Consider the following 14924-nt stretch of genomic DNA (forward strand, 5'->3'; position numbering starts at 1 on the left):
AGTAACTAAAGATGCAAATGGGGTAACTGGGACTGTGGAGTCTCCCAAAGACCCACGCTGCAATACAACTGGCAAGCAAAATAATCTTGTGCTAAACACTGAACAGGTATTTCTGAACTCAGAATTCATGCTTCTAAATTAATTTCCATGTTTTACCTGTACTTATACGCACATTATAAGTGAAAGTTACATTTAACTTGAAAACTTGTGAAGGTACCCAACTCAGATACTGCCTGAACGTTAAACATCTTGGCTACTCAGAAGCATGCGTCAGCAGTTCTAACTATATGTTTATATCAGGTTTTATATTTTAATATACACGAATATTACGTTCAATTGTGAGCACCACATTACCAAAAGGTTATTGACAAACTGGAGGGAGTTCAGAGAAAATCAACAGAAGTTCTCAGAAGGCAGGAAGGACTTATTTATGAGGAAAGATTAAACGAGCTAAATATTTATAGTTTGGCAAAGTAATGAATGAGGAGGTAGGGGACATGAGAACAGCCCACAGATATTGTAAGGGTGTAAACACTACGGAGGGGGACTGGACATGTTATACAAGGATGCAAATAGAAATAATGGGATAAAAGTAAACAAGGAAAACTTAGGATGAGTATCAGAGAACATTCCTGGACAGCAAGCCATTTTGGCCCACGGCACAGTTAGTGAAGCAATAGAAGCCCATTGCTCACAACAACAAACAAGACTAGACAAAACACTGGAAAACTTGCCATATGGAATAACCCTGCACTGCTAAGGAGAAATATTGCTTCATAAAAGCTAGTCTTTCCTAAGTTTAACTCCAGTGAAAGTAGTAATATTTTACAAGGTGTTGAAAATTTAATATAAAAAAAATAGATTTCGAGAGCTTAAATGGGGAAGAAAAAACCCTACTAAGAACATTCCTTAACCACAAAGCAATTTAATTCAGTGTGTGTAATGCTTCCAAATCATGCTTATGCAGTTTTTTGAAAAGGAAAAAATACACGTCGGCTGCAAAGAATTAAAGCAGCTGGACTGTGTTCTCCCCAGCAGAGGTCACTCCAAGTTAGCAAATGACAAGGAAATGTAACAGCACAGACTCTGACTTCAGGAAAGACTAATAAAAAGGAGACATCCTTGTTCCCTCGTTCCAAGCACTGACTTTGGATGCAAAGCTCCCAAATGACAGTGTGTCCTGCACCAGTATATGCCAGAGCTTTTGGATCTATACAGAGTTGAGAAAAGACATAACATTCAATTTACACAACATTCAGAATTTATTGTCTAAAAAGCCCTCATGAAGTGCGTAAATATCACCTATTTGCAGCCCATATGAAGTGTCCAGAATCAACGTGTGCATGCACAAGCAGAACCTAGGCTGGATTGTGTTTGGAATTCAAGCCACAACATTTTCACTCACATTTTTACGTTACATGAGCTAAGGGTTTGCTATGTCAGGACTGTGACACAGGCGGACTGACAGACTCCCAAAAGCAGAGGGAGGAAAACAAAAAAGGAGTCTGTTCTGTTGTTGTTTGTATATATTTGTTTTTAAAAGGATGTTTGGTATCTTAAAGCAGAGCTTAAAACACAACCCTAAGCAGCAGAAGAATGCTATAAAAATAATGCTCTCAGTCCATACAATTTTTTTCCTCTTGATCCATACAGAAAGCCAAAAATTCATATTTGAGGACTATCCCTTAAAAATTCTGTAAACTGGCAAGCAAAAGCCTTGCCGTTCCAGGTGCCATCAGCCCTAATAAAACTTCCATCAGCTTAATAGTTAATTCTGATGCAAGAATTAACTGAGCATTGTGCCACTGCCAGAGGAAGCTGTCTGGGTGCCAAAGGAAATAAAAGTAACCAGCACATATTGCAAATACATATTTGCCAACTACAAGGGAGCAAATATGCGTAAGCAGAACTGAAGAGTCATATTTTGACTAGACCGCTTTAAGCAGCTCCTCATGGGCAGATTTAAGGTCACTTAAACCACGCCGACGCACTCTAGCAAAATGTAAGAATTGATAGAGCGCACTTTTAGTGTTTCATCCAATGAAAACAGAAGAGAACTTGTGCTTAAGTGTTGCCTGGAACATAGTGAACCCTTGCTGCGTGATGCGTGGACAACTCTCCAGAGCTGTGCCTGCACCGGAGGCCACAGGAGGCTTTCCAGCCCCCAGCACAGGCTGCATGCCCCAGCTCCACTGCCCAACCTCACCCAGTGCACACAGTCCCACAATGCCGCTCACAAGCTCCTTGTCTGTAGGTAAATGACACAAAATACAGAAGCAACCACGCAGGCTCATCGCTTCTGCATCCTGGTGATCAGGATCTGCAGGACAAGCTGTCCAGCCTGAGACGCTTGGGACTTTCATACAGAAGGGGGAGGCTGGAGTCCAAGCAGAAAAACTTTGGTAAACTGAGACACAGCTAGCTAGCCGGTGTGCTAGGGATGGCACATGGGAATCCCTACTATTATTAACATTTATTTTTAAAATTGATGAATACTCAGAAGTGTTTTCCTGGTCTGACCAGGAGCAGCTGGTTTTCTTCATGCTCTGTGCTTGGCTATGTTTCCTTCAACACAAAAATTATCAGGTCTCATCCCTTTAAAAGCCATCAGTAGGCTGTGAATTTTTATTTTTTAAACAAAAGAAAAAGACTAACAATGAAGCAAGATCCTGAATAAGATACACAGACCCTTACCTGCTTCCTTGCACAAGGCTGCTAAGTCTGCACCCACGTAGCCATGCGTGCTATCAGCCAGTTGCACCAGCTCTGCAGCTGTGAGCGAATGGGGAACTTTCTTCAGAATCTTTTGGAGTATGTCCAGACGGTCCTGGGCATTAGGAATGCCAATTTCTATTTCTTTATCAAAACGGCCAGGTCTGCGCAGTGCCGCATCCAGAGCATGGGGACGATTGGTGGCTCCAAGTACCACAAGCTGCCCTTCGCTGCCCTCCTGAACACATCAAATAACACAAAATAATTAAACTAAATTAATAGTCATGTAGCTTATAAGCATATTTCTTGCTTACTTTTCACTACTACCACGCACATTAAACCTTGATGCTAGATCTCAAGGAACAAAGCAAACATTTCCCAATATACAACCCACAAGTGATCCCACCCAACCTATGTCCACAATCCAGCACTACCTTAGGTTTTAGGTACATACAAATAACACAAGAGAAGCTTTACCCTAAGATGCCCTCATCCCATTGTATCACACTAATTTCCAAGAACTTGCTTTCCTATATCAGAACAGTAAGCACTGAAGTAAAAAAAAAAAAATGAAGCATTTAAGCAAAAAGGCAGTGCTGGCACAAGATCAGAAAGGTATCAACAGGCCTTGAACAAGCAAGGCTGGGAAGCAAATAATTTAAGGTATAAAAACCATCAGAGACAGCAGGTTTTAGAACCTCCTGTAGGCTCAGCAGGAAAAGCAAGGTCAAAAATCCTAACCAATTTCCTCAAGCTCTGCTTTTTCACTGTTAAAGTGAGGCAAAAGCAGGTGGGTGGCTTGCAGTGCCAGTCTGGTTTTGAGAATGAAGTACTTCTCCATGGAGAACGCCCACCAGTCTTGGCCATCAGAAAATATTTTCTGACTGTGAACAATCCCACACTGGTCAGCAAAAATAAGTGTGCAGGAAAACAGCAAGAAATTTGCAGATTAAATAAACAGCAGAGACCGCTTTTTCATACCGTGGACAGAATTCTTTAATCCTTCGTGCCAATAATCAGAAAATAATAGATGAGAGATTGGCAAACTTTATGGCCTTAATTCATAATGCACTAATGTCAATTAAATCTACTGTTTCTTCAGTAGGCTTTTGTTTATATCCTAGGTTTTACTATGGCAATCGTAAAATCATCTCCTTCAGTAATGCAGACTGCCTATCATAAGAAGTACCTTGACTTCTTTGATTTTAGAGCAATCAAAGTCCCTGGCTTAGTTCAATTATAGGCTATCACTAAAATTTCAGTTTTATCTCTAAAACTACAGAAGTTGGAGAAGGCAAATGAAAGATAGTGAACGAAAGAAAATCTACTTTTATTTTTTTTGTAATTTCACAGTTATCAGGCAACATTCCCTTCCTATGCCTAGCATCTAAAAAAACATTAGATTACTATATGAGGTTTAACCTAAGGCTATTTTCTTTTCCCTGGATGATGCATCTAAAATTGGCTGCACTATAAAAGCAAAATTATTTTGCTCAGTTAGTCCCCATATGCATTAATTGTCTCAGTAAGACTACTTACCGAGCCAATGCCGTCCATTAATGTCAGCAAGGAAGCAACAACTCTCTTTTCAACTTCATTCTGAGCCCCTTCTCTCTTTGGACAGAGTGCATCCAACTCATCTATAAATATAATGGAGGGGCGACTGGGAAAAACAAAACAAAAACAAAAAATTTCAGTAGCTCAGGAGGATTTAACACATCAAGATAGAGACATGCAAAACAGTTTAAGGGAAACATCCAGGTCCAATGAAAATTACCAAGCGTTCCACTCCCTTTGGCAACTGAAAGTTTCAGCCTTGAACATGGCACTACTCTAAGAGATAAGTACAACAGGTAAGAAATTAGACAGCTAACACCTTAACACTGACCAGCCCACTTTCCTATGCCTCGCTCCCAAAGACTCAACACTAAAAATACTGCTTTCATAAGTAAAAGGTCAGCATTTTGTTTGCCATCTCCACAAATGTGATAGCATTTTGCTAATGCATTGTGAACAACCACCATCTGGAAGTCTAGAGGCTGCCTTGGTCAGGTCTAATAATTTTGGGCAGACCGCCGCCCTGAGTCAGAGGCACGCTATACCCAGGACCAACACTCGCTCATTTAGAGCCAGCTACCATGTCTCAGCTCAGCACTGCTCCGCTCTCCAAAAATAAAACTAGACAGGAAAATTTGGATCCGGGTGAAACTCTGGCTCATGCTTCCATCTGCTGAAATAAGTGCACAATGCACTAATGATACAGAGCGAGCAATCCGGCACCATCTGCAACAGTCCCTGAACCAGGGCAGTGTCCAAAAGCATTTAACAGGCATGCTAGAATTTCACTGCTTTCCTTTCAGTTAAGCACTATATAAATACATTTATTTCCTTTTAAAAACCGCTGCAGGAAAAAATTACAATTCAAAGATTCTTGCAAATGTTTTTCTTTTAAAAACACCAACGTTAACTTGAACACTGGAACCAGCACCGCAAATAAGTGAGCGTGAATACAATTAGCGAAAAGAACATACCGTAGAGAAGCTTCGGCAAATATCTGACGTAATCTTGCTTCAGATTCTCCATAAAACCTACAATAATTAAAATATTTTAATAAGAAACTTTTTTTTTTAATTGGTATTTTCCAGGCAACTTGGAAAATTACTGCTCGTCTGTTCCAAAAAGCCACAGCACACCCTTTCAAAGTCTCCAGCACATTTATGAAGCACATACAAATCTACAAGAATCTTCATTTCCACAAAGACAAAAATTAAGGTAAAATTGGATTCAGGCAAAGATATAACTATTTTCCAGGTAGTGAAAAAATGAAAAAATTAAAAAATAAGGGAAAAGCTTGTATCTTCTGATTCTGTATCTGTATTTTTAAAGAAACAAAAATAGTTTGCTGGAGTCGTCAATCTGTGCATTGTCGCCTTTGAATTTCAAACACGCTTTAACGAGTCACTCCTCTTGTTGCAGAAATAACTTAACACATAACTGTGAATACAGTTTTAGCCCTCTTTTTAATTTAGTCCATGCCTTACCCAAATTTCTAAGCCAAATCCACTGAAACTCTTTGATTGCAAAAACAAACACAACCTCTGCTTGAGAGAACCCTTTTTCCCATTTGTTTTTGACTCTTGGACAGACAGCCCAGAGCCAGATCTACAAAGAGGATGATGGATCGCCAACGGGTAGATGCCAGCACAGATTTAGGCCTAATATATTTGTAGAATTAATGAAAATAAATTGGGTGAACTTACTTGCTTATTATTTCAGGCCCATTAATAACAGTTACGTGAGCTCCAACCTCATTTGCAATGGCTTTGGCAATCATCGTCTTCCCGGTACCTGGAGGGCCATACAAGAGCACTCCTCTAGGAGGAGGGATTCCTTTGGACAAGCACATGCACACAAACAGAGAAGAAAGTTACTTGTGACAAATGCCTGACTGAACAAGCTGCATTTGCACATTATACTGCCCCGTCGTTATCACTGATTAGAACTTGAACTCAGCATTAACTTCCCTAGCCAACATTATTCTTATATTAAGAATCTTGTGATTAAATGGTATGCCTTCAGGGGGAACAGCCCTCTGCACAAACATTTGTGACACTCAGATGGGACACAAATCTAGGTTTTATACTTTTGAAGTCCAAACGATTTTGTTTAAAATGCAGCCATTTAAACTGTTTTATTTTTTCACTTCTAACATATTTTTCCCCATGCTTTATGCTTTTTTTTTTCCCCTGAAAAATTACTGGACTAAGCACCAAATCTTCGTGACTGTACTTAATAAAGTTACTTGTGACTCTTTCGGTGTTGTTATTACAAATTTCCAACAGAAAACCCCTTTTTTTCAACAGTCCAGAAGTTTCAGAAATACTGTGAGGCTTGATTTAAGTACATAGCTACACCTTAAGTACTTTGAAAAGATGAAAAATACACATCCACTTATTAAAAGGATGAGTTTGTCTCTTTACAAGCAAACGTTGAGCACCAAAACAGACAGAAACATTCATGCACAGAACATAAAGGGCAGTGGAACAACCAGGCATTCCTGGATATTGTTACAACTGGACAGAAACTACAGATAACTGCAGAAAAGTAAGATTATGATCCCAGGTCAACAGCTGGAAAAAGCATTTCAAACCAGCAGAGGCAAATTAAAAGGGCACAAAGCCAAAAGCAGAAAGTGAAAAAATAAAAAGCAACACCAGGAGGGGGTTCTTCACAGAGAGGGTGGTTGCACACTGGAACAGGCTCCCCAGGGAAGTGGTCACTGCACCGAGCCTGTCTGAATTTAAGAAGAGATTGGACTGTGCCCTTAGTCACATGGTCTGAACTTTTGGGTAGACCTGTGCGGTGTCAAGAGTTGGACTTGATGATCCTTTGAGGGTCCCTTCCAACTCAGGATATTCTACGACTCTATGAAAAAGAGGAGACAAACTGTGGACAAAGTATGGACCCTGTGACAGAAGGCAGTGTTGAAGCATGACCAGAGAAAGAAACATCAGCTGGGTGCTGTAACTGAGTGATGCTTGAAGGACATGCTACATGACAGTGGTGACAGGGGTAAGTCACCTGGTGAGGACAGGAAGCCTGAATCTTAAGAACTAATGTACTTGAAAGGACAACAGTATCTGCTAATCGATAGAGGCTAGCAATAAAGTGTCTGTACAGACAGGTTACTTCCTAACAGCCCATTACAGCATGTGCTGCTCCCTCGTGTGGTGTGTCTGGTGCTGGCAAGAAATGGAGCTGCTGAACCAAAGGTCTTGCCTCCAGTGACATCCTCGCTGCCTCATCAGCAGGCAGGCAAGGGCTCACGGCACGTGGGTGGCTACCAAAAGCTTAGCTGGCAAGGAAGCATCACCTTCTCCGAGGTTATTAACAGAAAATCTGATCAAGCCCTTTTAGGACAAAGGGTGAAGAATGCTAATGCTGAAGCAAGGCGTCTGCCAGCACAGAAACACACAGTGGGCTGGAGGTCAAAGTGGAGCTGGACCACGTGGGGCTGAAGTCTCCTCGCACCACCCCACTGACACCCCCGGGCCATGCCCACACCACGCACACTGAAAGAACCACCCGTGCCTTACAGACGTGGTCTCCGTGGTCATGGCTGTCACCTCCTCTTTAACGGGTGCGTGTGGGAAGAGTGGAGGCAGAGAAATAAAAAGCCTCAAAGCCACGATAAGAAAGAAATATTTATAGGCAATAGCCCTGTCTCACAGCAATGCACACCGAGACAAGTACAGTGAGCAGACGTGCCCGCTTTATGTGCATATCCGTTTGTAATAAATACACAGTACAGTTTTATCTTTGTCACAAAAGTCCTCTCAGTTCATATATATGTTAGATATAATTTAAAATATGGCAGCAGTAATCACGTTAATTTTTCAACCCTGTAATTCCATACTAAACACAGCGAGCAGTTTGGGTTAACAGACTCGAATACTTCCGTAATATTTTACAGGAACCCTACAACAGACAGGGATAAAGACAGCAGAAGAATTAATCTGTCCTAATTTTTATCAACTTCAAAAATACTTCATCAGTTGACTCTGCCAAAAAAAAAAAAAAAAAAGTCTTATGAAGTCACAAGAAACATGTGCACCTTTCAAACGTCCAAGTATAAAACTCTTTGCTGTTTGCTATAAATTCTGCTGATGCATACCTGAGTTTTCCTGGAGATACATATTTCTTTCCTACTGAAAGCTTATTCACAAAGCTAATAATTACATCTCCATTACATCCATACAGTTTAAACTATTAAACAGTTTGACATTGTTTGGACACACAAGTGTACCGAAGTAGCATTACATAAAATCCAGGGCATATTTCTGGAAGAATAACTTGGTTAAAAAAGAAGTCACATTAAAGCAAAAAAAAAAAATAGTATCAAATGAAGAAAGCCAACTCTTAGGCATCATACCGTAACTCTTGAACAGTTCAGCTTGCTTCATAGGCAGTTCAACTGTTTCTCTAATAGTTCTGAGCTGGCTGCTTAAACCTCCTATCATATCATAGGTAACACGGGATTCACAGTCACTGTCATCCGCTGCGCCGGTCCTGGTTTCAACAAACTGGATTCTAGTTCTCGAAGAAATGTAATAAAAACTGTCTGTGCTGCTTGCTGCTCCTGCCTTGCCGGGCAGCAGGAGTCCCTCCCTGCCTTCTGCCCCAGCTGGCTGCGAGCCATGGGGCAGGTCTGCACCGACCCCGGGGCTACAGGTCGGGGTTCCCTCAGTAGAGCCGTGCCTGACAGCTGCCAGGGCAGAGCTGGGGGGAACTGGTGAGGCTGGGTCCATGCACTTGCTTGGTGTGCTCACAGCTGCAGCCTCAGGGTTATCATCCAGATCCAGCCCGCTGAGCTGTAAGGACAAATCCAGCGTGCTCGCCTCCAGGTCAGATTTCTCCAGGTCTGGGTCCTGCGTTTCGCTGGAGGTGGCCGGGGCGGTCAGCTCTGTGCCGTCAGTTCCTTTCACTCTCATCACCACGATGTTACAAAGTTTGCCATAAAAAGAGAAAGCCAGGAGGTTTCCTGGTAAAACTACTTTTCCATCTATGATAAAAAAAAAAAAATTCAACCTATTTTGGCAGCAATAACTTTAAGACATTAGAACGCTTCCTTCTCAGTAAGCCTTATTACTATAAATTAACCTAACAGAAGGTAGTTAGGTAATTTAATGGTAATTTCAGGTAATTTAAATGATCCCTCCATACACAAGCAGACTGCACTGGATAAACATTTGTCATCATACATAAACTCACTACTAAGCTCATCATTACTTGGAGTTTTTTGAACTCTCATATAAAGTGAGATTAGGGAATTAGTGCTGTAAGAAGTAAAAATTTTATATTTGCCGTGTGCCTCGTAGGTTCACAATATTGCATGGTTAGCCCTAGTCTTGCCCTAAAAAGGGGAAGGTTTTAGCCTTTGTGTTGACATAGACAGATTTGGAAATGGGATCTACTCAATGCAACCTACAGGCATGAAAAAAAAAGAGAGACACCAAAAGCAAAAACATACACAAGATCTATTATTTACAGCCAAACTCATGAATTTGGAGTTCATGTTCCAGTTCATGTTTACTGTTTCTTAGTTTGCCAACAGTGTTATTCATTCCTGAACCAGGAGATTACCACTGAGAAGGAAAATTACACCTCTCAGTAACAAAATGGTGAAATACAACAAAACTTACCTTGTTTTTTTTTTTTCCTTACATATATCTAGCACACAACAAAGAGCAATTTTGGTTATTTACTACCAATGTAGAAAAGATTCAGAGTATGGGATTTTGTGCTAATACTTATGCTTTATGTTGTTTTTAATGCATAACATTGTACTCTTGTTCTTCACAAAACAAGTAAATTCTGAAGTGCACCGCAGTATCAGCCAGAAGGCCAACAACAGTAGCTGAACAACTAACTGGAAACTGCAATATGTACATTGAATAAACAAACAGGATTAAGGCAAGTTAGATATTTATAGCATAGTGAAATGATTTGGTCAAAAGACAACAGATCCCTGAGAGAAGTGTGAGTAGACAAAACCTGACCTTACACTACAAATTTAAACAGTCAAACGAAATGCAATAAAATTTATACCTAGGTTTCTCAGCAGACAGACAGACATTTCCTCAGCTTTAATGCAGGCATCTTTGTCCCTGTGATTGGAAGAAAAAGGAAAAAAATAAATTTCCAATCAATAACTATTACAAATAATAGTTAATTACAAATAAAATAAAAATCAGTATCACCTGGATGATAAAAAAAAAAACACCTACTTTTCATGATACTATTTAGTCTTTGGCTCATAACATAAAGTCACACAGCTAAAGAAGAAGTGTATATATTTAACTTATTTCATTTTTTCCCCATATAAAATGCTGTAATAAACAATACAGTTAGCTATATTTACTAATGCAGAATACAGGCTTCTCATCTCACTGCACAGAATGGCCACTGCTACATTTACAGACCATAAAGGTCTCTTTCACCCCCGCAAATATACATACGTATCATCTACAGATTAAACTGGCACCTTGAACATCTGTAATACTGTGCATGTCTTTTAAACACTGCACATCCACTGTTAATACTACACTAGTTTTCTCCACAATGCATTTTCTAGTCTTCTATTTAATGAAGCTTAAGTGACTCAGGAGATCTTAAGCCCCTTCCCGAGCCAGCCCTGGCCAGGCATACAGCATTTTCTGAAACACAGACTCATCGCTGGGATTTAACACATGGCTGAGCACTTGTACTCTTAATCCAAAGCAAATGAAAAGTAAAAGCTGCCTCTCATGAATTGCTTTCACTGGTGTTTATGTTGACACATTTTACATCACATACATGACTCAGGAAGAGCACAGATGTCATTAACTCTCCCTGCTCCTCAGATAGGCTGCAACATCACATGTGGTGATTCAATCTCTTTTTCATGACAGTTTGTCCATACAATCTTTATCCTGTTTCATCGTCAGCTTTACCTTTTATTAAAGCCATTAAACCATCTTTATAATTCATTAGCACTTATCCCACTCAGACAACCTGTAAGCCCCTCACACATCAGCCCTTCTGTTTTCACAAGAAAATGAAGGTTTCACAAGGCCCATTCTGCAGATGGGTGTCCCTCAGCCTCCGTAAGCTCTTTGATACGTGTCATGAAAAGCATTACACAGAGAGGTGAACAGCATCAAAGGCATTTAGAGCAGCTGCAAATAAAATTATGATCAAGAGAGGGAGCTCTAAACCTAGAAATAAACATTAATTTCTCAACTTTAATGATTTGAGGGAAAGCAGGATATTATGCTAATTTACAGGAGAGCTCTCAATAAAAACACAGCCATTCCTGGCAAATAAACACACACACAAAATTACATTGTTAAGGTCTGAGGTAGGGGGTTGATTACTGATTTGGAAAATAGAGCTGAATTATGCATGCAAGCAAATCCCCAGAGATAGTAGTTTTCAGAGAATAAATTAGACCTGTGAAGTGTCTAGAAAATTAGGAAACACTGGAATAATGGCATTTCCATTTATTCTTTTAATAATTAATGTTCTTATCTGATAGGAAGTTTGTTGATTTACTATTAACTTAAGACAATTAATTCACTATAATTTACTACAATAGTTTCAGGTAAATTAGCAGACAATTTCCTGTTTCAATGTTTTCTCTCCTTGACTATATCTAGGAGAAAAAAGCCATTTATATGACTTTTAACCTGGAGGTACACTACATATAACAATTCCAGGAGCCCGACTCTTGACACAAAATCCTGCCTGAAAGGAAAGCTCTGTTTTTGAAACAGTTTCCAAAAAATGTACACAGTAACCATAACTATTTCAGAAGTTACATATAATTCCTCTGACTTCATCTGTAGCTTATCACAGAATCATAGAACATCCTGAGCTGGAAGGGACCCTCAGGGACCATTGAATCCAACTCCTGACTCCACAAAGGACCACCCAAAAAACAAACCCTATGCCTGAGAGAGTTGCCCAAAGGCTTCTTGAACTCTGGCAGGCTTGATGCTGTGACCACATCCCTGGGAGCCTGTCCCAGTGCCCGACCACCCTCTGGGTGCAGACCCTTTCCCTAACCCCTAGCCTGACCCTCCCTTGTCCCAGCTCCATGCAGTTCCCTCGGGTCCTGTCGCTGTCCTCAGAGAGCAGAGCTCAGCGCCTGCCCCTCCGCTCCCCTCGTGAGGGAGCTGCAGGCCGCCATGAGGCCTCCCCTCAGCCTGCTCTGCTCGGGGCTGAACAAACCAAGGGGCCTCAGCTGCTCCTTACATACCTTCCCCTCCAGGCCCTTCACCATCTTTGTAGACCTCCTTTGGGCACTCTCTGACAGTTTTGTGTCCTTCTTATATTGTGCTTATATATGCTGCCAGCTCGTATATTTCGGTAAAAGTCACAGCTTTAAAGAAGGGTTGCCTTACATAGTAATATGGCAACATATATCTAGATTAGTATTATTATTTAACACAGCTATTATTCTAGTTTGTTTTTTTTTTTAAATGACCTGAGTGTTTCCAACCACTAAGTAATAATAATCAAGCTTCCTATAGGACTAAACTAGCCAAAACAAAAAGCTGAAATTGCATCTTTCTTTCATTTTCCAGTGAGAAGGGAGGCATGGAGGGTAAACCATGCTGATTACATGGAGTTAGGATACAATCTGGAGCCATGTTAACCACTAGAAGTATAATTTAAGCTAGGCTTAAATTTTAAATATTACCAATGAAAGCAAGGCTGCCTAACCAACACTTCTGAATCAACCTGCTGGAAAACAGCATCCGCTTTAAAATGGGGAAAGACAACACCACATTCAACAACGGAGGTTTGAAAAGGAAGGGAAGTTAATTTATAGAAATCAGAGGTGTCGATAACTTTCAGAAGTAATTACAAAATGTTTTTAGTCAGGAAATAACTGCAACCAAATTCAGCACTGACCCAGATGCTGATCTGTGGAATGTTACGAGAACGACAAAGCAATGAAGTCACTCATCAGAATAATAAACTGCTAATATTTCAGAGCCTCTGTGATTTCAAGACAGTTTTAATTTGCACCTTCTGCTATTGTTGATGAATTTGAAGGAAAAAAAAAAAAAAGAACAAAAAACATTTGTGGGAGTTTCCAATCCTAAAAAAAACATTCCAGTAAACAGAAGCCACACACATACAGTGGTGACGTTTTGAGGGCTCTCCCCAACCTGTCAGCCAGTAAATTGTCTTAACTGTGACAGGACTCGTCATCAAGAGCTTTTCAGATAGCAGTTAGCAGCATACTTCCTAATGACAACAGCCACAACACAGGTTCCTTCTGTCCCTTTCTAACGTGGCATCATCCTCATCCTTTACAGGTGACTTACAAGTATAAAGAATCTGCCTTGATCACGCAGTTATACACACCTGCCAAAAGCCAGATCTCTACTTCAGGAAGTGCTAGGCTAACATCACTGTTAGTTAATTTAACATAAAATGAAGAACTTCTTGAGACTAGTGGTCTTGTTGGCATTACAGTCTCACAATATCTCTACCACTCAGATGAGATTCTGTACAGCAGCTGAGCCACTCTTCAGCCCACAGAGGAGGTATCAGCACCCAGTTCTTAAACCGCAGTACAGATGATTGAAGGATTAAGGCATATTTGACTTTGTATGCATACTAACTCCATCAAAGCAAGAGAGAAAAGCGGTGTCTTCTAAGACTTCAGTGTAAAGCGGATACCCCACGGTAGGTACATCAGTGTGCCGTGACAAGTTCCATACCTCAACTTCACATCAACCTCTTCTGCCTGGATGACTGCCCCGGTCACAGGCTGCACAGTGACGGCATCACCCAGCTTTACTTTCAGGCTCTTCTGCGTGGTTTCGCTCAGTCCAACCTTCCCACCTGGAAAGCCAGTGGTGGGCCAAGCAGTGCAGACCTAGGATGGGTTTCAAAGCAAACAGCTGTCAATTCAGAGATATTTACCCACAGTTTTCAGTCCTCCAGTTAAAGTTAATGCTTGTTTAACAAAAACATGGGCTGAGGAAGGAGGAGGATTAGGCTGCGGTTCTATGGAGAGATAAGATACTAGCAAGTACTTTCCTAATTATTTTTCTGAAGATAGCTTTCTAAAAGGAAGCGATTGTATTTTGCCTATAAAGGAGACACAAAAATTCCATGTGAGCTTCACAGCCATCCTGCAGATGACACAAAAGCAGACATAATACAGGGTAGGAAGTGGCACATACTAATAAAAAAAAGTAAGGTCTGCCTTCATTTCTCACAATAAAGATGTACGTGTTGGTGTAAGCAACTCATGCCTTCACACAGACAACTTCTAACCTACTTGCAGGATAAGTAGCATGGGTTTTTTTGCCAGTACTGCGAGGAAACGGGGCCCCACACCGTCAGAGAGGTGGAGGAGCCCGTTGGCTGTGTGTGTCCACGCCTGGTGGACCGAGGTGCGGGCTGACCCGCAGGGCTGTGGGGCTGGCTGCGTGCAAGGACCGCGGCCGCGCAGCTCGGGGCTCACTCACCTCCTGCCTCCCCTCGGCGGCGCTGAGCAGGACGGGGCGGCCGATGCATGCCCCTGCCGACTTCATGCTGCTCAGCGACAGCTGCGCCAGGCCCGCCCGCAGCATCCTCGGCACCTTGTCGTCCCCTGCAAGCCCCCGGAGAAGTCACCGCTCCGCACCGCTCCACTCCGCACCCCCCCG

General features: G+C 41.3%; 1 protein-coding gene across 1 annotated transcript in view; it reads right to left on the bottom strand.

The window, feature by feature from the left end:
* SPATA5 (spermatogenesis associated 5) overlaps positions 1 to 14924 on the bottom strand; it is a 189749-nt gene that overhangs the window by 174516 nt on the left and 309 nt on the right. Inside the window, exons 2-9 of the mRNA XM_032185948.1 lie at positions 14745 to 14869; positions 13989 to 14146; positions 10321 to 10379; positions 8645 to 9274; positions 5973 to 6102; positions 5244 to 5300; positions 4252 to 4375; positions 2695 to 2950 (exon numbers count right to left, since the gene is read on the bottom strand). Coding sequence (XP_032041839.1) covers positions 2695 to 2950; positions 4252 to 4375; positions 5244 to 5300; positions 5973 to 6102; positions 8645 to 9274; positions 10321 to 10379; positions 13989 to 14146; positions 14745 to 14869 — 1539 coding nt within the window. The remainder of the gene's footprint in view (positions 1 to 2694; positions 2951 to 4251; positions 4376 to 5243; positions 5301 to 5972; positions 6103 to 8644; positions 9275 to 10320; positions 10380 to 13988; positions 14147 to 14744; positions 14870 to 14924) is intronic.

Source organism: Aythya fuligula, chromosome 4 (assembly GCF_009819795.1).
Source record: "Aythya fuligula isolate bAytFul2 chromosome 4, bAytFul2.pri, whole genome shotgun sequence".
Lineage (NCBI taxonomy): Eukaryota > Metazoa > Chordata > Aves > Anseriformes > Anatidae > Aythya > Aythya fuligula.